The sequence below is a fragment of the Anabas testudineus genome, chromosome 8 (genome assembly GCF_900324465.2).
Source record: "Anabas testudineus chromosome 8, fAnaTes1.2, whole genome shotgun sequence".
Taxonomy (NCBI): Eukaryota; Metazoa; Chordata; class Actinopteri; order Anabantiformes; family Anabantidae; genus Anabas; species Anabas testudineus.
Genome location: NC_046617.1, coordinates 20,894,438 through 20,918,458, shown reverse-complemented (window position 1 = coordinate 20,918,458; position 24,021 = coordinate 20,894,438). Strand labels below are relative to the sequence as shown.

General features: G+C 41.6%; 1 protein-coding gene across 4 annotated transcripts; it reads right to left on the bottom strand.

Annotated features, from left to right (window-relative positions):
* Positions 1 to 1,353: 1,353 nt before the first annotated feature.
* On the bottom strand, positions 1,354 to 22,755 carry LOC113154352 (choline transporter-like protein 2). 4 transcript variants are annotated; one of them, XM_026348526.2, is made up of 22 exons: positions 22,525 to 22,755; positions 13,488 to 13,536; positions 13,178 to 13,251; positions 13,003 to 13,087; positions 12,832 to 12,916; positions 12,241 to 12,354; positions 12,062 to 12,122; positions 11,131 to 11,254; positions 10,839 to 10,922; positions 10,619 to 10,731; positions 9,552 to 9,683; positions 9,369 to 9,468; positions 9,149 to 9,241; positions 8,445 to 8,529; positions 7,978 to 8,240; positions 7,656 to 7,750; positions 6,985 to 7,088; positions 6,824 to 6,897; positions 6,350 to 6,420; positions 5,152 to 5,240; positions 4,966 to 5,050; positions 1,354 to 1,974 (listed from the first exon to the last, which is right to left on the bottom strand). In XM_026348526.2, the coding sequence occupies exons 1-22, from the start codon at positions 22,550 to 22,552 to the stop codon at positions 1,868 to 1,870; spliced, it is 2,115 nt and encodes a 704-aa protein (XP_026204311.1). In that variant the 5' UTR covers positions 22,553 to 22,755; the 3' UTR covers positions 1,354 to 1,867. The 4 variants fall into 4 exon arrangements, with proteins under 4 accessions (XP_026204311.1, XP_026204302.1, XP_026204293.1 ...); XM_026348517.1 differs by lacking the exon at positions 22,525 to 22,755 and adding an exon at positions 16,541 to 16,869; XM_026348508.1 differs by lacking the exon at positions 1,354 to 1,974 and adding an exon at positions 2,768 to 4,132.
* Positions 22,756 to 24,021: the final 1,266 nt, after the last annotated feature.

Here is a 24,021-nt window from a genome sequence, read left to right as displayed (position 1 = left end):
ACTACAAAAAACAGAAACTCGTCTCTGGACACCGAGTCCTGCAAACCACTCAGGACCTCTTACGCAAAGCTGCTAAGAAAACAGAAACCTTTGAGATCCAGCTCCTCGGTTCTCAGACCGTGTTGGTCTGTGGACAGGATTAAATGAAATCATGATGAGGACAAGAACCAGAGGAGCTGTTTTTAAGAGGCTTTACAACACGTATTTGTGGTTTAATAAAGCCAAAGATTAAGAACAACATTAGGTAATGACGTATTAGTTTGCAGTACTATCTGTTGCAGTACTCTATGAATACTACTGTACTGTCAGCCTCTATGAGTGGAATTAACTATGTGCTAACACACAGGTTGTGTCATTCTTGGTTTGTAGAGGTGGACGATGAGTTGATAAGGCTGTAAGTCAGTAGAACATCAGCAGACAACCAAAAATCACTCTGACAGATTAGGACAAAGGAAACATCACCTACAGCTGCGTCTGTTCATTGTTGGTGACTGATAAAGAACTCCAGCTATGGAATGACAGGAATGATGTGGAACCTTACACTTAGTGTGAGATCTGTGTCCTGTTGTGTTCAACACTCATTTCACACCATGTCTTAAGATTTGCAGCCAGAGCTCATTTTCAAAAGGTAACCGGCTCTCAGCAGATTATTTTCCAGCTCTTTGTGTTTCTGAGTTGTAGCTTTCCACAGAATATCAAACATGTTTCACCAACATCAAGAGTCAAAGTGACCATCCCATGTGACAGGAGGTGCTGATAGGATGATTATGATCTGCTAACACTAGCTGACACTTACATAAAGCCAGCATGGCGGTTGAACGCAGATAAGAGTTTCTGCTGCTCTGAACAAACAGTTCGATGGACCTAACCCTAACCCTGAGATAGATTTATTCTAGATAACCTCGAAGAGTAAAGGGACAGAGACGACAGATGTTGGAGAAAAAGAAAACGCGTCACCATAAAACATGACACTACAACAGAAAACCAAAGAACATAAACTTATACTTGATTGGAAACCACGTTCAACACTGATTTGCTGAGGTCACCTTTCTTTCAGAACGACCCGACCACAAGTATCAGGAGCTAAAGGAGCATTTCTCTCTTTTTCCTCCTCTCCAGTTTTTCATTGTTAATAATGTTGAGGATCAAGTCCTCCGTGTTGATCCTCAGTTGGATCCTCCTCAATGGATGAGCAGGCGGTGATGGTTCGATCCAGTGTTCAGTTGCTCTGTGGTGCAAAAGCGTGAACACCAACATGGACGAATCTGTCAGCACACGGTGAAGCGGCGTAAAAAAACTTGAGATGCACAAAACAACAACATAACAAAACTGGAAGAAGATTAGTCCTCACAGTTATGTACAAAACTATTTTATTTCAAAAACATTATCAATTCAATTCCACAGACATGAAGTCAGCGTCCAGGTAAACCCTGCTCATCATTATAACATATGATCTTATTTATATTTCTCTACACGGGGTTCTTGCAGGCGTCCACTGGGACTGACTGGCAGTGTCATGGCTTTGGTAACACAGAGATCAATATTTGATCAAATGTAACATAAGATTAGATATTTGAAAGTAATATGATAAAACATTTGAAATAACTTTAATAGATTATGTTGAAGCTCACCTTCATGCAACACTCGCATATTAAAAACAGATAAAAATGCACAACAAGTCAAAATGTGTTTGGATGTTAACTCGGTTAAAACGGGAAGCACAAACTCCAAAGAGAATATGTGACCTCATGACAAACTGGATGACACGGTCACCTGTAGGCTCCTGGTGACTGATGGCATCGGGTTCCTGTCTGAACCCGGTTCCCGCTGAACCGAACCATCTCTGCTCACTGGGAGACGAACTGTCCTACTCAGCCGCTGCGGTCTTGTTCTTCTTATTCAGGATTTTACGCAGACTCTCTGGCATCATGTAAGGCCTCTCTGGACTTCCATCATTCCTCTCGAGATCCTCCACTGGAAAGAGATAAAATAATGGAATGAGCCACAGGCCATGATTCAGCAGGTGTCGTCACAGTCTACGTGCATTAAAGTGGTTGTCGTACTCAGGTTTATTAGCTCCATGCAGCACAGTGAGGCTGCAGTAAAGGTTTCTAAAATCCTAAATCATCTTTACATATTCAGCCCTGTTTCCCCTCCATCCTCCAGCAGCTGCTATTTCCAGCATTAGGCTGCACAGTTAAAGCTACAATATTTAACAAGACTTAAATATGATCTCGTGGAGAGCGGCTGTTCGCCTCCTGTGGACGACTGCAGATATTTGCTTCTCAGGTTTTTTTTAGTGAGGCTCCTTCTTTTACCCAATCAGACCGCTTGAATATGAAGTTTAGCAGCTTCCTATTTTTTCTAATTTGATAATGACTGGAGGGGTGTGCAGAGCACAGCTGGACTGTAAGATACAAAGACGCCACGTAGCCATTTTAGACTGGCTGCTAAACAAATGATCCATATACTGGATAAAAAGCACTATAACAGCACAGCTCACAGGCTGGTCACACATCGTGTCTACATATGTCTGTAGTGCACATATTACATATGTGTATATGATCTAACAGATAAAGACGTGCACCGTCTCTACTGTAGCAGACTGTACAAGCAGAAACTGTAGCAGAGCAGGGAGAGGGAGCTGATGGAGCAGAGTCTTGCTTGTGCTAGCTGAAGCTGCATATTGTAGCTGTAAATTAATTTATCAGCAGCTCTGTATAATAACAAATGAAGCTGTAACTCAACAGATCAGAGAATGAACTACCAATTGAAAGAGTTTAATACAGTACCTTCATTTTACAGTGACTTCCTGGATTTTACACTGTTCATTAAACCGACTGCACTGCTGAGCTCAGAGCTAATGAACACAGCTCTACTTCGGCTTTATGGTAAAAAATCACCAGGATTCATCAAAACAAATACAGATATAGTGCAGTAAAAGTACAGCGTAGTAAAAGTAAAGAAGTAGCACTGACGATAAACTGTAAACACTTTAAGATCCAACCTGATCACCATCAATGCTGCAATATACTTGCTTTAACCAGTAATGCACATTACACTGCTCCTTTTCTGCAGACATGAAGAAACCAACCCTCTCCAGGGCCCGAACACATCAACAAAGTCTCTCTTTACACGACAATAATTTAAAAAATCTGCTCCAGGAGACAACTGTACCGTGGTTACTTACACTTCAGTAAAAAACAAATCTATTGGCAGCTTAACACTGTACATCAGGCACGTGAATGGCTTCAAGTTTCTTTTGGCAGGTGGCAGTGGGAGGAACTATTCAAAAGGCCAAACCAGGTTTAGAAATGTCCCTTTGCATCAGTGAGCCATTCATCTAATGTCCACATATTCCAATACTAATACTGTAATAATTCCCTTGGAGAGGTTCTTGAGGACAAGCAGCTGCATTTAAGGCGCTAAGGGTTTGGGTTCAGTTTGACAAGAGGAACCAGGAGCTGAACCAGCAAACCTGGAGTTGACAGATGAGTGACCTACCAGCTGAGCTGCAGCCACAGAAATGAAGTGGGGAAAACCTGACTGTCATCAACAGATCAGACTTCAAATAACCATAACTTCATCATATTTCTCATGCAGCAGTTTATGTATGTACAATTTTCCTGTGCACAGTGTTAAAGTGCACATTCCAGGACACATGCTTGATGTTTAATAGATCATTCACCAAACCTAGTTTGGTTGTTGCTGCTACAAACTTTCCATTCCAACATTTAGCAAACTAAAGAAAACAATCCTCTATTCTCCTTTTGTTGAAGGCAGCTTTACGCAGCAGTCAGCTGAGGACAGAGACCGTCGTCTCCAGCTGCTTGTTTAGTGGATTAGAGCAAACACTGAATTGTCCTTTGAACTATAATGGACTAAAAACTGTGTTGGAGGATTTTGTTGAGACCCTAAATCTGTGAAAACTTCCACAAAGCTCGTCCCGTCTAAGCCGAGTCGTCCTGCCGAGTCTGCTGCTGTTTCAACTGGATGTCGTCTTCGTCGTCCTGTTGCTGAGCAGAAGACGCAGACGGATCCTCGGCCTTGTTCTTCCACAGAATCTCACGAAGACTTGACGACATGTAATAAGGTCGTGACGCTGAACCGTCATTGCGCTCCAGGTCTTCACCTTATTGTGTGTGCGTGTGTGTTGGTGTGTGTTAATGGATGGAACAAAGAATTAGTTCAGAAAAAAGGGTAAAAAAAACAAAATGGTTTTACAGTGCAGGTATGAAGGAGGGGGAGGTGGTGAGTGGTGGGAAAGAGAAGAAGAGACAAAAAGAAAGAAAGTCAAACAGCAAGCGAGCAAAGGCAAAGTTACAGTTTCACACCAGGCAGCAGTTCAGTGTCATTGTTACTGTAAAACCTTTTATTCATGCAGTTTAGATTTAGTGACGGCCCGACACCAACAGCAAAGTGGGAAAATTGACTTTTATTATTATTATTAAGTAGAAATAAAGCTGGACTCTAACGTGTTCTGCTGCTGCAGAGAGTGAAAATCAGAGTGTGTGAATGTGAAAAATGATTTGGTGAAATACAGGATTCTCTAAACTCTGACAGTGTGTCCTCAGTAAATCTCAGTGTAGAAAACTTTCAGCAGCTTCTCGTTTTTCCGGGATTTACTGCTTCACTAATCAGCAGCAACTCAACCAGGAACCTGCAGGTTAAAGAGTCTCTGGACTCTGGAAGATGCTGCACTCTGTAAAAACCGCTGTATAACTGCAAGAATCTGTAGTTACAGAGTGATACGTCTTCACTGTAGAGGATCCCATGTTGTCGTTTTCACACACAGCTGATATTTTAATGTGTCAAATGAGGACGTTTTGGATAAGCCAAAGAAAACCTGACTGGATCATCCGTTAATAAACTATGCATTTGACACTGAGCACTGACAGATTCATTGTTGTTGTTCATCTAATCGTATCATAAGATGTTAAATGAGCTGAGGAGGGGGCTACTTACAGAAACAGAGGAACAGAGTGTCCACACACATGGCGTAAACACTGAAGAACCCATGGGCGATGAGGTAGGAGCCAACCACCACGGTCTGAGGACAAGAACCATGAACATTATTTCATACAACACACAAGAAGCAACATTATCGCTCAGGGTCACTGGAAGACAGGTTTGACTGTGTAACACACTCACCAGGATGGGTACCCAGTAGTAGTGGAGACTGGGTGCTGTGTTCTCAAAGGCCTTTACTTTGCCAGAGAAGAAGAAGAAGGCAAAGACACCTGTGGAGGTGGAACCAGAAGATGAGTCAGACAAACTTCTGACATGTATCTCACTTTAGAGGCTTTGACAGACAGAACCGGTTCAGTTCTCCGTCTGTTTGCAAACGTCCAATAAACAAGAAGCAGCAGCATAATAAAGAAGTGTTTCAGCTGCTTGTCTGAAGAACATTTAAATTTAGTTTTAACATGGACGTCTGCTGAATTTCAGCAGAAGCTTGAAGGTTCTTTTTAAGACAGAACGTGACCACACCGTTTTCACTGGTCCGTTCTCTGATGGGATTCAATGGTTTTGTGGTCAAAATGCATTGGTTCACTTCAAGGTGTTTGCTTTAAATGATGTTTAGATGTGAGTGCATGTAAATAAAAGAACAATGAGACAGAACAAGTCCTAATTCCTAAACTAATGTTCTTTATGAATAGGCTCATTACTCTGATTGTGCAGTTTCAGTTACGGAGGCTCAGTCTGTCAGAAATTGTGATTTGTGAACTGTGCACGTGATCGTTGTGTTATAAATACAAGTGGACAGAATGGTCCTCAGTGTGCTTTAATGTACTATGTACGTCATAACACAGCTCGTGTGTACAGAACAAACTGCAGTCAAACTTCAACATGTTTCACACTGGTTGACCGTAAATAAGCTCATTATGCTGACATGTACCGTTTTTAAATCAAGTCCACGTCTCTCGTGGACACAAAGACACAGTATGTCCCATCAGAGATGCCAAACCAACACAGAGAGGTGTGAAAAGACAGAACGACCACAAACAACATGGCTGCACTATGTTTGTGTCTCGTTTCCATCTCACATACAATTCAGTGGTTGAGGACAAAATCTCCGGAAAGCTGACACCTTATTCCCACTGTGGTCCTCTCGAGGGGAAAGATGAGATAAAGACAGAAATGAGCATAAATAAATAATAAATTAGCCGTTTGCAGCCTCAGCCTGGTTTTAATTAGTGGACTACTCTGTCATAATCTATCCATGCTGCCTCACCATCTCCAGTAAAACTAATAAAACCTTTATCATACCAATCAGCATCCATGGTTTGTTCCACTGGTCCAGAACCAGCGATGAAACAAGGAATAAAGACGGAACAAACCGACTCACCCACAAGTCCAACGATGAGCAGTTTGCCCAAAAACAAGAGGAAATCCGTCACTTTGTCCAAGACCGCCACCCTGGGGGGAAGAAGAACCACGATTCACTAATTAGAGTTCACAACAATGGAGGAGGAAGTCAAAACCAAATCTTTAAAGCAGCTGAGCCGAGGTTTGCAGCCACCGGCTACAGTAGAGACAGATATTCTGATCATTGATTCTCTCTAGCTGGTTTAAAACACTTCACTCCTCACACAAGCAGCTTCTTTTCTCTGAGAGAGGTGGTTAGGGCCCATATTTATCCTCCATGGTGGTTTCATTTCGTTCACATCATGCGAGACGCTAAACCACCCTGGAGGATAAATAAATACAGGTTCCTAACGAGAATCGATGGGGATGAGCAGTGAGGTGATTGAACTAACAAGAAAGAAGTCCAGTTGCTATGACTCCAGGTAAATATCCTCCAGTGCTGGTCTAAACTCACCTGATCATGTTCCTCATGAGGAGGAAGAAGGCGTCTTTGGCAGAGGTGCAGAAGTTTTTACCATAAATCGCCACCTAGAGGCCAAAAACACTCATTACATTTAACACAAGTACTTTAACATCGGAGCTAACGCAGTACATGTCGTGTGTGTTTCCACGCACCATGATGTAGGCGTTTCTGTTGATGAACTTGATGAATTTCTCCAGACACCAGAAGCAGCACTTCAGACAACACAACAGGAACTTGGCAAATTTATTTTGTGCAGCTGTGAACGACACAGGATAGAAAACATTTAACACGTCACTACACACAGAGAGTAGGAGACATTATTTATCATCATTACTAAAGCTTGGTATGTGTCCATAGATTTATCTTTAACCATCACAGGGGGGTCTCCATCCGTTGTCCAAATGAGAGTCAACCCCACATGTGACTGCAGCCACCTACATTTGTTGTACTTTAACGTTAGAGACATTACCGTTTCCATTTTATGTGTCTTTACACTGCTACATTTCTAAAGAAAATCTTGTACTTTTCTGATTAAGTCTCAATAAAAAATAATACGAATAACAGATTTAAAACAATAATCCAGATTTTATCTAAATGTATATTAAATCTTTCGAACCACTGGACTTTCCTAAACTAAACAGAAGCTTGTTAAAGCTAAATGCTGCCTACACTTTGATTCATCAACAACAACACTTTTGGAATGCAGGACTTTACTTGTAATGAAGTATTTCTGCATATTTTCCCACTTAAATATCTGAATACTTTTTCACAGTTTATTGCTAATCAGCCACCATACAGAACATCTGTATAATACTGTACACACCGTTAAGCTTGTGGTCCAGATACTCCAGCAGGACCCTGATGATCTGAATGATGGCTAGGATCAGGGAGCCAAACGCCAGCGTTCCTGTGTGATACCTGAACAACAACGAGGAGAGAGAAAAGCAGATTTCATGTCACGTATCAACCCAAAGCTCGGCAGAGTTCCCAAAGGAACCAGTCGCACAAAGAGATTCATTCTTCACCGATTTAAGAGAATTTAAAAAATTCAGTTCACTAGTGGCTCCGAGCTGTTGCACAAGAGACTAATAAGATGAAACAGATCAACAGAATGAAACATGAACTAAAACGTTCTGCACACACACCTGAGAGACCTCCCTAAGGCAGAAAACACAGGGAAAGCAGGCATGTCATTTGGCTTTACAGGCGCCCAGTAGTACGAGGCGAAGGCGCCGGCCAGGGTCATCTGTCCCAGAGCCGTGACAAAGTTGGCACACCAGAAGAAGAGGAAGACGTTGTAGAACTGCAGGGCGATCAGGTATTTGTGGTAAACGGTTTCTCCTCCGTAGAAGGCAAAAAGACACTGGGAGTCCGGACAATGACCTTTCATCACACTGGTGGAGTAGTTCTGGACACAGATACAGGTTAAATACAGAGACTGTCTGGTACTGGACACAAAGAAGACAAACAGAAAACCATATTGGATTATTATTATTCCTATTTGTATTTAATTGACACTTTCTCTCCTTCTGTGTTTACAGCTTGTTTCTTGTTTTGTGAGTCACACGGTTTGATGTCCACACTCATCACATTTTCCAGTTTGGAAACTTACACCAGGGTCACAGTTGTCCCTCGAGTACATGCACGCAGACTCGTTGAAAACTTTGTAGATGGCCTGATTGGAGGTTGACAAGAACCTGATCAGTTCTGTCAAGGATTCAAATCATTAGGACTTTGACTACAACAGATACCGGTTTCTACCAACACATTACAATTTATATGAACCTGAATAAAGGGACACGTTTCCCAGAGGAACAGACCAGGTTCGAGTGTCTCGTTCCCTTAAATGAGAACATTATCCATCATTCCACAATTATCTACACAAGCTCTGAGAGTTATCTGCCTTATTCTCAGGCAGATATTAACTCTACCCACAGCTGTTCAGGTGGTGCTGTGTGGAACAGGGACATCTACTGGTAAAGATGAAGATTACAGCCTCCTCAACAGCAGCAATTTGTGAAGTGATGCTATAGCATCTCTCCACCCCTTGTGTCCATTCTGGGCCACTGTACAACTGTACATCATGTCATTCTAAGATAAAGAAACTACAGATTCCCCTTTTCAGGTGATTACACACAAACACCTGTTCGTTACACAGACACGTCCAATGTGTTTTTTATTTTTCCATGGTTTCAGAAACCAGGAGAATATCAGGAGAGTTCTGCCTCCACCTTTATCTGCTCGGTGTGATTCTTCTCCATCTGTTGTTCCAAGGTGTTTGTTTACAGTCGCCCTTACAGTAAGTGAAAAGGATACACAGCGGTGACGGCCCAGTAGGCGATAACTATGGCCAGGAGGAGGAAGGTGAACAGAGGGTAGAAAAGGGAACACATCACGTGTCCGATGGCTCTGTGAACAACAACAACAACAACACCATCATCATCATCAGGGCCAAGACAAACAGAGGAAATCTATCCATTTATATTTCCATTAGCACATCAGTGCCATTAGTTTGCCTGTGAGTCAGAACACTGACCTGCTGGCTTCTTTGATGAGAGCGATGGCAATGAGGAGCCTCTTCCTGAGGAAGATGAGCAGTAGGATGATGACGACCTCCACAATGGCCAGAATAATCACTGGAAGAGGAGGAGGTCAGGTGAGTGCCATGTTATGTTAAACAGCAACATGTTACAGTGTGGGTATGTGGTGCTGTACTGACTGAAGGCCAGCCAGGTCTGTCTGATCTGCAGGTAGACGGAGAAGTCGGTTTGGAAGCCGAGCTGCTGGATGGTCACGTTCGAGCCAGGTTTTTGCTGCAGGGCGGCGTACTCCATGTAGCAGTGGAAGATACCTACAGTAACACGTCACAGGAAACAACACTGCTGTGTTAAAATGATGACAAATAAAAGAAAAGTGCCGTGAGAGGAAGACTTTGACTTCCCGTGATCTCTTAACTTGCACCAGCTGCTGCCGATAACAGAGACTGTACTGTACAAGGTGTCTATGTGGCTGCTGCTTCATCTTAGAGGTGCAACAACTCTCTCTGGTCCAAATCTCTTGATGAGTTTGTAAACTTGGAGCATTTTCCTCTTGGTTCAGAAAATTGCTCTTAGGAGGCCAACACACAGACTGTTTATTGATTTTCTAATTAATAAACCAGTGTTATACAGAACAAAATCAGTGTGTCGTACAGTGGTGTAGCCTTTTATTGGATTTGTTATACAAACACATACACAGTAATAAAACCATGATGCAGAAACATTACCTGCTATATCCTCTAATGCTCAAGTAATATCTTGTCAAAAACTGTGGATGAACATTTATTTTATTTCTGCATAAATATAAACCAACTAATAAACTAAACTAATATAAACTAAACAACTAACCAACTGTTCTTTCAGTTACCAAGAACCCACTTAGTTCAGGGATAAACCAGACACTGCTGGGAGAAAGTTCTGTGGCCGGATGAGACCAAAGTCGAACTTTCTGCCTCAAATGAGAAGCTGTTATGTTTGGTGATGATCAGACTCTGTATCATCTTTGAACTGAAGCTCAACAGAAAGTGGATCATGCAGCAAGACAACGACCTTTAACACACAAGTGGTTTTACCAAAGAACAGTGGAAGTTATGTAAATAATATGTAAATGTAATGTGGAAAGATCTGAACCAGGCAGACCATGCAAGGAACCAAACAACATCTTGAGCTGTTGTCTACCATCCCTGCATCCCCTAAGATCCCTGCAAGACGGCGTGTAAATAATAGTTATGCAGGTTTTGGCTCTTACCATATCCTATGACGAGTATCACCAAGACAATCATGACCCAGACCATGATCCCTGCCAGGTAGCGCAGGAGGACGATGAACAGCAGGCTGATGAGCATGGCAATCACCAAGCCTCTGCAGAGAGAGTGAGGGAGTGAAAGCAAAGAGAGTGGAGCTGACGCTTCAGTTCTCACACTCGAACTGGATCAAACTGAACACGAAACAGGAAGTTAGTAACTTACATCAGGATCCAGTACCAGGACTGTGTGTAGTCCTCAAAGATTTTCATGACCACCTGACGAGCTTCCATGACCACAGTGGCGTTCCTGTGGAGAGATTCCTGTGTTTAAGCACCGTGGATGTTCACATTTAGGCTCAGTCCAAGTGACTCGGATCAGATTTGATTCCTTAGCACTGACACTGACACTGACAAACATCAACACGGAAACACATCTGAGCTTTAACATATTCTGAATGGGTCAGGATTACAGGCCAAAGTCTAACGTCAATCAAGAAGTCCACTAATGAACTCACGAGACACCGTCCAAAAGGTTTTTGGCATCTATCATGTTGCCTCTTCCGTCGTCAAACTGAGAGCTGTTCCCCACAGTTATCACCCCTCCTTTCTGGCCCAAAGCTGGGAAACACCTGCGAGTAACTGAGAGTTCAGACAAGCATTTAGAAAAGGAGGCTGGTACAACAACATTTCTATTTGAGAGATACAGATGTGGCTCAAAGTGCTGGCACCTTAAAAAATGAATAGATTTCTGTACAAAAACATTTGGAAATATTTCGTAGGTCGTCCTTTCTGAGACCTTCACTCAGATCAGGCTCGTTCTGCAGTTCTCATCGTGTCTGATGAGTTTCACCTCGTTGAGAGTTTTACAGAAGATCAGGACTCAACTTCTTCTTCTTCTTCTTGACGCTCTGGTGTTTTCTTCTCAATTCATGATCCTGTTGGAGGAGTCATGATCTGTGACTGAGCTTTTCTTGGTTCTTTTTCCTTCTGTCTTCTGGAACATCAGCTGCTTGGATGTGGTGCGGTCGTCGTTACCTTCACCACGTTTGCTGATTATGTTCCTCCTTATCTCCTCAGACGACTCTTCATCATTTCTTCTTTTGTCCACGTTCAGTGAGGTGACGACTGTTCTCCACGTAAACAGACTGAGGGACTGAAGACACCTGTGATACTGACTGAAATCTCTCGACAGTCCGCTTGCTTACTGCATCTTTTAACTTTGTTCAGATGAGCTTTAGAATAAAATAAGTGAAGTTGCTTTATTTTATTCTGTGACAAATAAAATAAAACAAATACAAATAAACCTGCAGCAAAAGCTGCAGGTTCAATGACGAAAAGCTGTGATTTAACACTGTTGACTGTTTAAATGAGCTGGAGGAGTGCCATCACTTTTAGCCACATGTGTATGCAACAGCTCTCTGATTAGATAGATGAAGAACAACTCACAGGGCACGCTGGGGATCAGCGTCGCAGGGCACAGACGTAAACTAAGGATCTGTGCTGCACCCTGAAACACAGTTTATCCAAAAACAGACAAAAATTGTGTGAAAAGCTTTAGACAAATAAAATAATTGAGTTAAATCAGTGTGAAGCGTCCAGGGAGCCTTAAATGGCTTTAAACTCACCATGGACATAGTCACTCCCTCCTGGCAGAAGTTCTTGTAGTAGTCAAAGTCACTTGGGGTGTTGACAGCAGAGACCAGTGTCATGAACTTAGTGGGGCAACTCTGCACACAGATCTAAGGAGGAAATATTTAGAGCAGAATCACAGGTATGTCAGTGTTTATGGCACCGAGAGAAGAATAAAAACCAACAATTACTTTAAAAATGAAAAAACGAGCAGCTTTTGTTGTGTGTTCAAAGTGGAAAAGTGACAACATGAAGAAGAATAGCTGTCAGCTGTTTCAGAGCAATGTGCACAGGAAATGGAAAAGTTGTTCACAGCTGCAAACTTAAAATGTGATCAAAGAAAAAAACACCTGTGAGAAAAACTTGTCAAGGTTGGCTGACGTGAGCACACAGCATTTCCTGTTAGTATGTAAGAGCATCTGTGAACCACATGTACCTGCACCACTTAGTCTGAATAATTAAGTATTTATCTGGTCAGAGGGGATGAGCACTACCAGTCATATCTTTTATCCTCCTGTGAGAAGCAGGACCTGGGACTGAGAATCTACACAGACAACAGACAAAAACAGTACATGATGGGAGTTTACCTGTGGGGTGGGACACTGGAACTCCAGCAGCACCATGGGGCTGGCACACTTCATGATGTTAAAGTAGAACAACAGCGGCTTGTTTCTGTTACAGCAGACACATATACAGAACAGTCAGTGGAAGACATGTGCATTTCAATCAATATCAGTCCTGTGCTGGAAACAACTCACTCCTGCGGGGTCCCAGCTTGTCCACAGAACTGTCCTCGACTGTCTGTGGGGTAGATCACCTTCCTGGGGTCGCCCTGGGACCAGGCTGGGAGCACAAAATACAAGAGAAACATTAACAGGGGTAGGTTGTGTGATTCTTTTACACGTGAACCAAGCTGCAGCGCTGTTTCCTTACCGAGAATTCCCACTGCAAAATAAGCCAGAATGGCAACGATAAAGAAGATGCAGCACACGATGTCTGTGCAGCCCCTGGAACAGAGAGAGCAAAGTTTTCACGACTGAGAAATTAAACTTTTTTAACCCCTTGCACATGTGAAACAGAGGTAAAAATCTAATATTGTACATAATTATCACTACAGATATTACCATGAAATAAAGTGGAAACAGCTCTGTTTCATGGTTATTACACATAAACTATGAGATGATATTATCACACTATTACCCTGTTTCAAACCAAGCTGTAGAGTGCTACCAAACTCTCTCACCTGTTCTGGATCGGGCCCTTGAAACTTGGGTCATGCTTCCTCGGCTCGCCTAAAAAAAAAAAAAAAAACAAAAAAAAACAAACAAGAACAAAGTCTAGTCTTGGCCGATTCATACTCTTCAACTCATCACTCAAATTAAATCATGAAACATGTCCAACTTTCCCTCCACACTGTACAAAAATTACTGTGTTTGTAGTAAGATACTACAACACACATGGAGCTACACAGCAGAGAAATTTAACTTTAACACGACTCATTTGTGCTTCAACTGTAAACTAACATTTAAAGCTGATAATCTCACATTTGTAGAAATGAATGAACATTTGATGTGTAACTCAGATGTGTCCTTCACAATAAAACATCAGCATTTATTAGTTTATTAGATTTTCTATGAACTGAGAGTCAGACACTGGACACAATCCTCCTTTTCCATCCGGACACAGATCCTACACTTGGAATCCCGGCGTTCAGCCACATAGCGACTGTGAGACTGTGGCACAGTTGGTATTGCAGTACTAACATCAACTGTATTACGACTGAATTCACTCTCGCTGGGATGTGAAAGTAAGTTAAGCGTGTCACTTTGCAGGTTTTTAAAAGGAGGGGGGGGTTGTTTACGTTTATGAAACAGTATTCCCCATTTCTTCCTCCCATTGTTCTGTCAGATTTCCCCTGTGGACAGACGACTGGCAGCACAACACTGTATGTGTATATAGATATGGATATAGATATAGATATAGATATAGATATAGATATAGATATAGATATAGATAGAGAAGGAGCTGCAGAAAAACAACACTTTATGATGGTATTTTTATTTGTTCTATTGTATTTCTATTGATAGTTTCATGATTTCATATGTGTTGCTGCTGATACCATCTTTGTACCTTACCTATTTTAAGCTTTTTTGTCTATGACTTAATTTTGCTGCTTGTTTCGACCACAGGACTCAAGCAAAAAAGGTTTTCATGTCAGTGAGATTCTGTGGGTAAAACAAAAGATGTACAGCAAATACTCTAAGAACTGGTTTCATGTCTTCTTTCACTTAGAAATGAGATGCAGAAAACCTGCAGCGGTTAGAACTTATCAGGGACTCCAAGCTAAATCTAATCTCCGTCTAATCCAACAGTCCTGCAGTAAATAGATCACTTAGGAAATAAAACTCCTGTCTTCCCTGAACGCTGCTGTTCAGTTTGGCAGGTAAACTGACTCAAATGAGTCGGTTTCTATTTTGTGCAATAAAAATGAAATACACACACAATAATTTCAGGATAAAAAGACAATTTCACAAATAAACCACGTGAAACCCAGCTGAAGTAAATCCCGACAGTTCCATTAGCTTGATGCTAACACATAATGGTTTTTACCATTAACATGCTAACAGATGCCTACACGTTAAACTTCCTCTGGTGCCCATGACCAGTTGGAAACATCCCTACTCATAACAGTTTGGTTCTTGCTGGTTTTAATGTTGTGGCTGATACAGTATGTATTGTATGTGTCCCTCTGCTACGAGCCAGTGCTATCAGGTCAGTCTGATCAGTTCCTGGTGAACTTTGACCTCCGATAATTACTGTGCATTCAGATGAAAAGATAAAGTGGCTAATTTAGGGTTTCTATTTTATACTGAGACGTCACAGATTATACGATTTTCACACTTTGAAAGTACTAATACAGCAGCTTCTCTGGCCTTGAGACTAAAAAACAACTCGTCTGAGCTGCAACTTACAACTGTGTTCTGATTGGCCAGTTTGTGGACGTCTCCCTGTGGGCAGAACTAATCCCTTTGAGAGACGTATTGACCTCTGCACAAACACTTGAACTAATGCTAGTTGTGGGCAGACTGGTGGGAGCCAACCTGAGAGCTCCAGAACATGCGAACACACGTTGAGCTCCGGGTCTCTGACTGTGAGGAACACGAACACACGACTCCACTGACGTATATGAATAACACCAGAACATGAAAAGCAGAATTTGACCTTTTTAAATTTGCTGCAGGTTTTTTTCAGGTCAGTGCATCAGTGGGAAGCGGCTGCGTGTGCGTTATCTGAGTAAACTAATCTTACAGCTGTTAAAGCGAAGTACCACACACTGATCAAACGTTACAGATTAACAGGCTGCACACACTCCAACAACACCTAGAAAACGTATGAGCTGAAAGACGCCGTCACAAAGGTGGTTTCAAGAGAAAAGAAAAAGAATCAATGAAAGAGAAAAAAAAGACGATTAAAGGAGGGTGAAGGAAGAGAAAGGAAAAGAGAAAAGGAAGCAGGAAGGAAAGACATGAATGAATGAAAAGAAAAAAGAGATTAAGAAATGTACCTTTAAAAGAATAACTAAAGGAAAGTAGGAAAGAAGGATGAAGGAAAGAAATAAAGGGGAAATACAAAGAAGAAAAAGGGAAGTTTGGAAGAAAGGAAGTAAAGAAATGAGGAAAGGAATGAAGGATGAAAAAAACAAAATGAAGAAAGTTCTCTTGTTAATAACCAACGTGTGGACGTCAAATCCTCTCAGACACAGTGCGATACTCTCTGTGGCGTCTTTGCATATTAATTATGTATGTGGTCAGTGGGATAATGCAGACGAGCTCTTAGAGAGGTCACAGCTTCCTGTTGAGAGCTCGGGCGTGTTTCATTGACACACTGATGTCAGTGCAGTGTCTGTGTGAGGTGCCTGTTTTTCAACGTGTAGAGACTAATCTAACTTTAGATACCACTAACTAGCTACGACTACCACTAGCAGGCTTCAGAATCCAGTTTCTGACTCCAGAGAATCCAGAGAATCCAGAGAATCAAACGCAGCAACATTTGCACAAGAGAAATGCTGATAAACGAGCTCCCTGCTCCCACACACACCTGTACAATCAAATCTGAGGCTGCTCACACCCTTTCCCTGCCTACTGTGTGTTGACACGCTGATACTGCTGCTCCAGTTTCACTCCAAACTGTTCACACACTTCCTGACACAGACTCATCTCTAACCAGTGAAGAAAGAAGATGAAGCCCCGACTCCAACATAAACAAGATGCAAACGTTTTTAAAAGCAGCAGTTACCGTTCTTTCCGTAATACTCTCCATCCTCAGGCATGTTGAATTCCCTTTTCTGGGGCAAACGGTGAAATGTGCAAAGACGTTTTCGTCCTCTTCTTCCTCCCTCTGTGCTGGTACAACTGAGTTAGAGCAGCTACAGTGGAGGAGAAACCAGTTCAACCTGTCCCTGAATAGCTGAGGCTGAGCAGCCAGCAACGCTCCACCTCTGCTCACGCTCACACTCCCCGTCTGCCTGCTGTTTATCTGCACACAACTGCCTCTTCTCAGCCTGTGCTCCACCTGTGCATCTCCCCCTGTCTCCTCCCACCACTCTGACTGGTTTCTCACTTTTTATCCCATAAAGACAGAAAAGTGAACTTGAAGAAAGCTGGTGAGGCGTGGGCACTGAGGAAGAGAGGGGTGGGCACTGAGGAAGAGAGGGGTGGGCACTGAGGAAGAGAGGGGTGGGCACTGAGGAAGAGAGGGGTGGGGCACTGAGGAAGAGAGGGGTGGGCACTGAGGAAGAGAGGGGTGGGGACTGCTGCTGCTGCTGCGCAGGAGTAGGAGGGACGGGTGTGAGTGTGTTATCAAAAACATGTGTTTAGAGGAAACAAAGAGGAGCTCCGCCTCCAGTGGTGGGTTGTGTCGCTGCTGCAGAGAGCGGATGATTAGTTTCAGGTGCACAAAGCTGTGAATATTCAGATCAAATCAGTCTGAGGTCGAATGTCCAACAATAAATCTCTCAGCTTGTTGCACTGACGTCGACAAAGACACAACATGTGTCTGTTCTGTCCCAGCAGCCGGAGGGCATCAGAATATTTGACATTCTCCATCACTTAAAGACTCCACAGACAGATAAAGGCCACAGTGGTATTACCAGAGAGTAATGAAGTAAATTTACTCAACAGTACTGAAGTATCACGTTACTCCATCACACGAACAAAGTGCAGCACCTTTACCGTAAGTAATTAAGAAATACATAAAAGACATTAAAACATATGCAGAAGTAAATATTGTAAATTAACTTTAATTAAATGCAAGAGCCACTTTGATTTTACGTGCTTTTATTTTCCTGATTGTATTTACACACCTTTATGGAGTATTTCAGTGTGGTACTTTTACTTAAGTCCATGTGGATGTGAAGTTGTTCTCCACAGTGTTTTTTGTACAGGTGCTGACAGGAACTCTGAGGATTTAACACCTGTTAAAGTTCTGACATGTGAGACTTTGTGCCATCTGGTGAACGACTTCAGGACTGAAGTGAAACTATCACATCATCCCTGAATTTCTAAAACCAAGATTTGGATTTAAGTTTTTCTCGGATCCTTTCTCTAGTTAGAAGTATCAGTAGAATTATAATTATTTTAATTATTTAACTTCTCTTCTCGTCAAACACAACACAAACAGCTGCTACTGTTACATCTGAGATCATCATGTTGGCAGCACTGTTTGAGTCATCCTCATTTCAGGGAACTGAAAGTTATATTCACTAGTGGAAAGTACTTTTACTCCAATGCAGAACTGTACATCTGTCTTGTACATCGTTATCAACAGTGTTTAAAATGCTCTCTTTTAATTAGTAACCCCTAATGATTCTTCTAGAAATGTACCAACCACGTGATATTATGGCCACTTTAATGTTATCTACAAGTTACAGCTGCTGCCCCCCTCCTTCCGTGTTTCATTACAGTAGGAGGGCGTGGAGTGTTAAAGGCCACATTCAGATCTATTTACAGCGTTACACAGGAAGCTGCTCCACAGTCACACACAGATCCAAGGAAAACAGACTTGGATCAGCTTCAACGTCCACAGGGAACATCAATGATTATAACATTAACATCTGTCTCTTCATAACAACAAAAACAAAAAGCTACTGCATGTTTGGATACAGAGAGAACACCGTACGGGAAATCTCTGTTATTTCAAATTGTGGTTTAAAATAAACAGATGTGGTGCGTTTCAAAGATCTTTGAATCATAGTTTTTGTTTCCTCGACTACTGCAGTTCTCTCTACTAATGTTTCTCCATCACAAGGTACCGACCTGCACAAGGTGAGGACACTGGTACCTTTTAATGGTATCAGCGAGCTGAGGTGATCCAAAAGGTGACGTGGTCAGAGAGAAGAGTTACTGTTGGCTCGTATTATTCGTTCCACTGTCTTCAGTCTCTTCTGAGCCACATTTGCCAGTTTCACTGCATGAACTTCCAGCTCCCAGTAAACTTTAAAGGTGGTCGAGTTTCTCGGTTTTTGGCTCAGTCCTGCTACAACTGGAGCTCTTTTCAGACAGATCACAGTAAACTGCTGTGAATCTAACGCTTCTTTATGATAACTTTGTATATTTATATCACATCCCAGTAGTCTAACTGTAATATAATGAGGATCCTGATGAATAAACTACAAAAAGACCTGGAACAGACCATGAACACATTAGGAATAACGTGTTCATGGACGACTGGAGAGACTCTCCAAGGACCAACAAACTGTACACGGTGCAAAGACAAACTGTTCAGAAGAAGAACTTTGTCTGAACGCAATATCAAGTGAGCCTCTTAACATCCAACACCTCCTGGGACCCTGCTGACCTGAACACCGTCTAGTTTAACTTCTGCTTCCACCTCAGTGGTTACCACCTCAGTAGACATTTCCAGGGCTGAATATGACCTCAACTGTGCCTGGTAACAGTTTCACTTTCAGTTCAGGGAGCATTTGAGAAAAACAAACACTAGTGGTGCTCAAGTACTGTACTTTAATACTTTATACTGATACTCTACTGAATTTCAGACAGACAGATTTTAGTTTTTACTTGTTGTACTATGTTCCATTAAAATGACACTTTTCATTTGCAAAACATAATCAAGACCTAAATAAATGTGCAGAGGCAAAAAAAAAAAAACGTAAGTGAACTATTTGCAGTTTGCTGATTTTTCTGCTTTAAAAACATTTTTCTGCATTAAATGTGATCAGATTTTCACCAAAGCTGATAAAACACGGTGATGATCTGTCACGTCTGTACTGAACACACACATTACATATAGAGAGTGAACCTATTAAGCCCCTTCTGACACGACCTGTAGCCCAAATCATAACTTTATAGTGGAGATCATAAAGTTGGCTGTAGGCTGAAATTTGGTACTACTGTGAATAAATGGGCTGAAACTTGGGGAAGTTTTGAAAAATCTGGATAAAAACACATGCAGGATATTTCCATCTATTATGTGATTTAAAAAAATTACTTCGGTATAATTTTACAATATATATGTTTTTGAAAGACATTCTCCTATTTTAAGTATATTGCAATGGTAAAACTTTTACTCAAGTACACTTATTATAAGACCTGAGAACTTGCTCTTAACAAAGAAAACAGAGATCAGCAAACTCCAACAAACTCGTTCAACACATGCTACCATCCAAGTACTCTGCATTAGTTTCTCTTCTCCTGCCCCGTCTTATTTTTCCTGACCCAAATGACCGATCAGCCTCACGCCACCCTTAACATGCCTTTGTATTTCAGGCTGTAGACAAGCTGGCAGATCCACCAGCCAGTCAGCAGAGGGTTTGTGTTGTTAGTGTTAGCACATCTGAGCAGGGACGACAGAGGACCTGAGCTGAAAACTGCTGAAAGAGGCCAAAACTCAATCTACAAATGTACAGTAGCTCAAACAAGCATGAACAGACATGAAAGAGGGGCCTGAGAGTCTCGGGATCAGGTTTCAAACCAGACTCCTAAATATGGCTCCTAATTACACATAATCTGCACCAGGGCATGGCTGCATGGCTGCTCTGGATCCTCTCATTGGGGTTTCTTCATATATCTCAGCCTGAAATTACTCCAACATGTGAAGCGTTCTGAGACACCCTCCCTGTGCCATGCCGTGCCATGAAGTTTTCGTTCTAGTCTTCTTCTGCTTTTTTCTCAGCCACTTCGTACTGATCATTATTAATGTACGTGTGTCACTGAACGTTTCCACAGGATTTTCCCACAAACCACAGATATTGCTTAAGTGTCTTGATGCCACTACCAGACATCATCATCTCCTCCCCTGAGTAAATACAATTATGACAGATGAGTATCATCGTTAGTTCCTGTGTGTCATCTTACATCTTACTCTGAGTCAAACTCGTGGACGATTTACAACCCTGAAAAGACAATTAAATTACATTTACAAAGACAAGTACAGTGTCCTCTAAAAGATGCCAATGATGCAAAGAGACCACAAAGAGGAACACAAGGAGACACAAAATCTCCTTCTATGCAAAAGTTCCTGTTAGTCACAAAATGTCAAAGAGACAAAAAACATTTACAAAGACAAATACAGTGTCTTTAGAGAGACACGAATGATGTAGAAAAGTGGACAGAAACAACCCGACTACAGACCACATGGCTGGTGCTGTGTGGTGATTCTGTCTGTCCACAGAGGTTTGGGGGTCTTTCTTTTACATGTCTGTGCCGAGGGGCCCGTCTGTCATCATCCACCCACGATCAAAGTGAACTGAACTGAGTAATGTGATGTAAAAAGCACACGATCACACTACAACAGTGTCTTCTGTGTACGGTAATACAAGTAAAATGAGCCATCATGTGGGAGTCAGAGGAGAGAGGGTGTGTTCGGGGAAGAGGAGGGAAAACAGAAAAGCCTCAAACTGTTTTTATTTCTACATCCTGCAAACACAGAATGTGCAACTTACAACTGAACAACAGCAGAAACTCTGAGAGTCACTTCACAACCCAAAGGTGAGGTTACAGACCCAAAACAGGATCTAAATCATGTGTGTGTGTGAGTCACTCATCACCTATTGCTGAATTTATCTTGCTGCAAGACGCCCGTTTACCAACGAGCTTCCAGATGAGCCCACAACAGGGTGTGTCGCTGTGAAACACGGTAGAATGGGGTTTTACAGAAAGGGGGCACGATTAAGAACCGCACACTGGAAATCCTGAGAGCTGGACTGTGTGTGAAACTGAGCACCAGGTTTCAAATAAGCAAGAGACAGAACAAAGAAGCCTCAACACATTTCTGAGGTATTTTCTAATGGGTTTTACAGAGCTGGGTGTCAGCAGAGCTGCTGCTGTCTCCAATACCAGTCTGAGGAATGTGGCACAAACTGGACCAGCACCAGACAAACTGGGACATAGTCCATCAGGATCATAACAAGACATTTGATCTGAATTAGAGTTAGAGCTTGAAGTGAATTCAGCATTAGAAGAAACACGCTCCGATCTATATGTAAAGTTGTGAACAGTTGTTTTAATGAATATTAAACTAAAAGTTAATTAAACTGCGACGCTTGAAAACACCAGACAGTTGTTTAAATCCTCTTAACGTTGTTCTCAGGGTTCCTACATTCCTCAAAGACTCTTCTAAAATTCTGGATGATACAATATTCCGTCCACTAAATAATAAAAACGGATTTTAAAATAGTTTCACACGAAACAACTCATTCTGTTGATGAAAACAAAGATGGCGGCTGCGAAATAACCCGAGTCATGAATCGTGAAAACAGGTTTAAAATCGTTTTGTTCTAAAACGGACTCAATGTTTTTTAGCCCAGGTTGTTAGAAAAGTCTCTTCTGAATCTGAAAACACCTGAAGAACGAGGATGAAAGCTTTAAAAAGACGGTCCGGGGCTTTTCAATCATGGAAGCTAATTATTATTAACAGGAACCGAAGGTTTGTTCAGTGACTGACTCTCAACACATGTGGAGCTTCACTTAGAAACATGAGAAGGCTCCATCCACGATTATAGTGAAGAAATAGGAATAATAATGTTATAATGTCAAGTTTTCAACATTTAGCGTTTGTTCGCATGTTGTCAAGTCACCAGTAAAATCTAACATGACAGTAAAAGACAGCGAAAAACAACCAAGTTATTATTTCAAATAGCCAAAGAAACACAGCAGAATGGTTTAAAACCAAATTAAATCAGCTAAGTTGAAGTTTAAGTAGAAGTGGAAAAGCTTCACAGTTACCGGACAAATAACGAAACGTTTTAGTTTCTACTTATTCACCATATTTCGACTTCTCGTCCAGCTCCATGGTCGCTGAGTGTTTCTCTGGATCCAAACCGGCTCTCACAGCATATTCCCAGGCAGCTGGAGCTTGTTGTTCTGCAGCTGGAGCTTGTTGTTCTGCAGCTGGAGCTTGTTGTTCTGAGGCTGGAGCTTGTTGTTCTGAGGCTGGAGCTTGTTGTTCTGCAGCTTCTGGTACTTTGGACACTTCGCACAGTTCTGCTTCAAATCTGCGAACATTTAAAGGGACATTCGTGGGAGGAGAGAGCTGGCCAATGAAAACGCAGCACGCTCAGATTGATAAGGCGCTGAACCAATCAGTGAGCGAGCGAAGGCGGGGTTTCGTCCTCCTGCAGACTTTCGTTTCGAGCTCCGTTAACTGATGTAATCCGGTTCGGTCCTGATCCGAGTCCCATAACGGAGCTGACACCGTTAATAAGAGCATGTAATAAACCGTAGACACGTTGTATTTGTCCATCATGACTAATTCACGGGGCCTTCATCAGTCTAACCTGCAGCAAAGCAATGACATAGCATAACGTTTTGGGGTCTGATGAAATGAGAGACAGCATTAATTATAAAAAGCAAACTATTCATTCATAATTCACCTCACAGGTCACACATCGCCCGGTGACTGTGCACCGTGTGAGTCACGACAGCTGCCACCAGGCTGCAGAGATGGAGGAACAGCTCAGTGCAAATGTCCCGGGGCCCTGCTGCAAGAAACCTACTCTCACGAAAAGATGTGACACGAAGAAGCCTCCTTAACATGCTGCTGTAAATATTTGAAGAGATCTGTTAGGAGTGTTAAAAAGCTCCAGACTCTCAAACCTGTTTTCTTCCCTCAGGACTTTCAGGATGATGATGGTGATGAGATGAGTTTACACAGAAATACACTTTATTTAATTCACATCAAGGCGTTGACATAATTCAACAAGTTCAGTTATACTAGAATCAATTGATCAACACTCATTCTGATCATTTATATGGGCACTAACAGGATACACAAAACCAGGAGTCCATCAAGTTCAAGTTCAAGCTCAGGTTTATTCCAGAAGTTCTGGTTCATATAGCTCCAAATCTGTCCAATTACCCCAGAGTAAAAAACAGATTAACAGATTATTTACTATTATTTATTTACTTCACTGGGCCTGGTACTACTACTACTATTACTACTACTACTACTACTACTACTACTACTACTACTACTACTGTTATTATTATTATTATTACTACTACTACTACTACTACTACTGTTATTATTATTATTATTATTATTATTACTACTACTACTACTACTGTTATTATTATTATTATTATTATTATTATTATTATTACTACTACTACTACTACTACTACTGTTATTATTATTATTATTACTATTACTACTACTACTACTACTTATTATTATTATTATTATTATTATTACTACTACTACTACTACTGTTATTATTATTATTATTATTACTATTATTATTATTATTATTATTACTACTA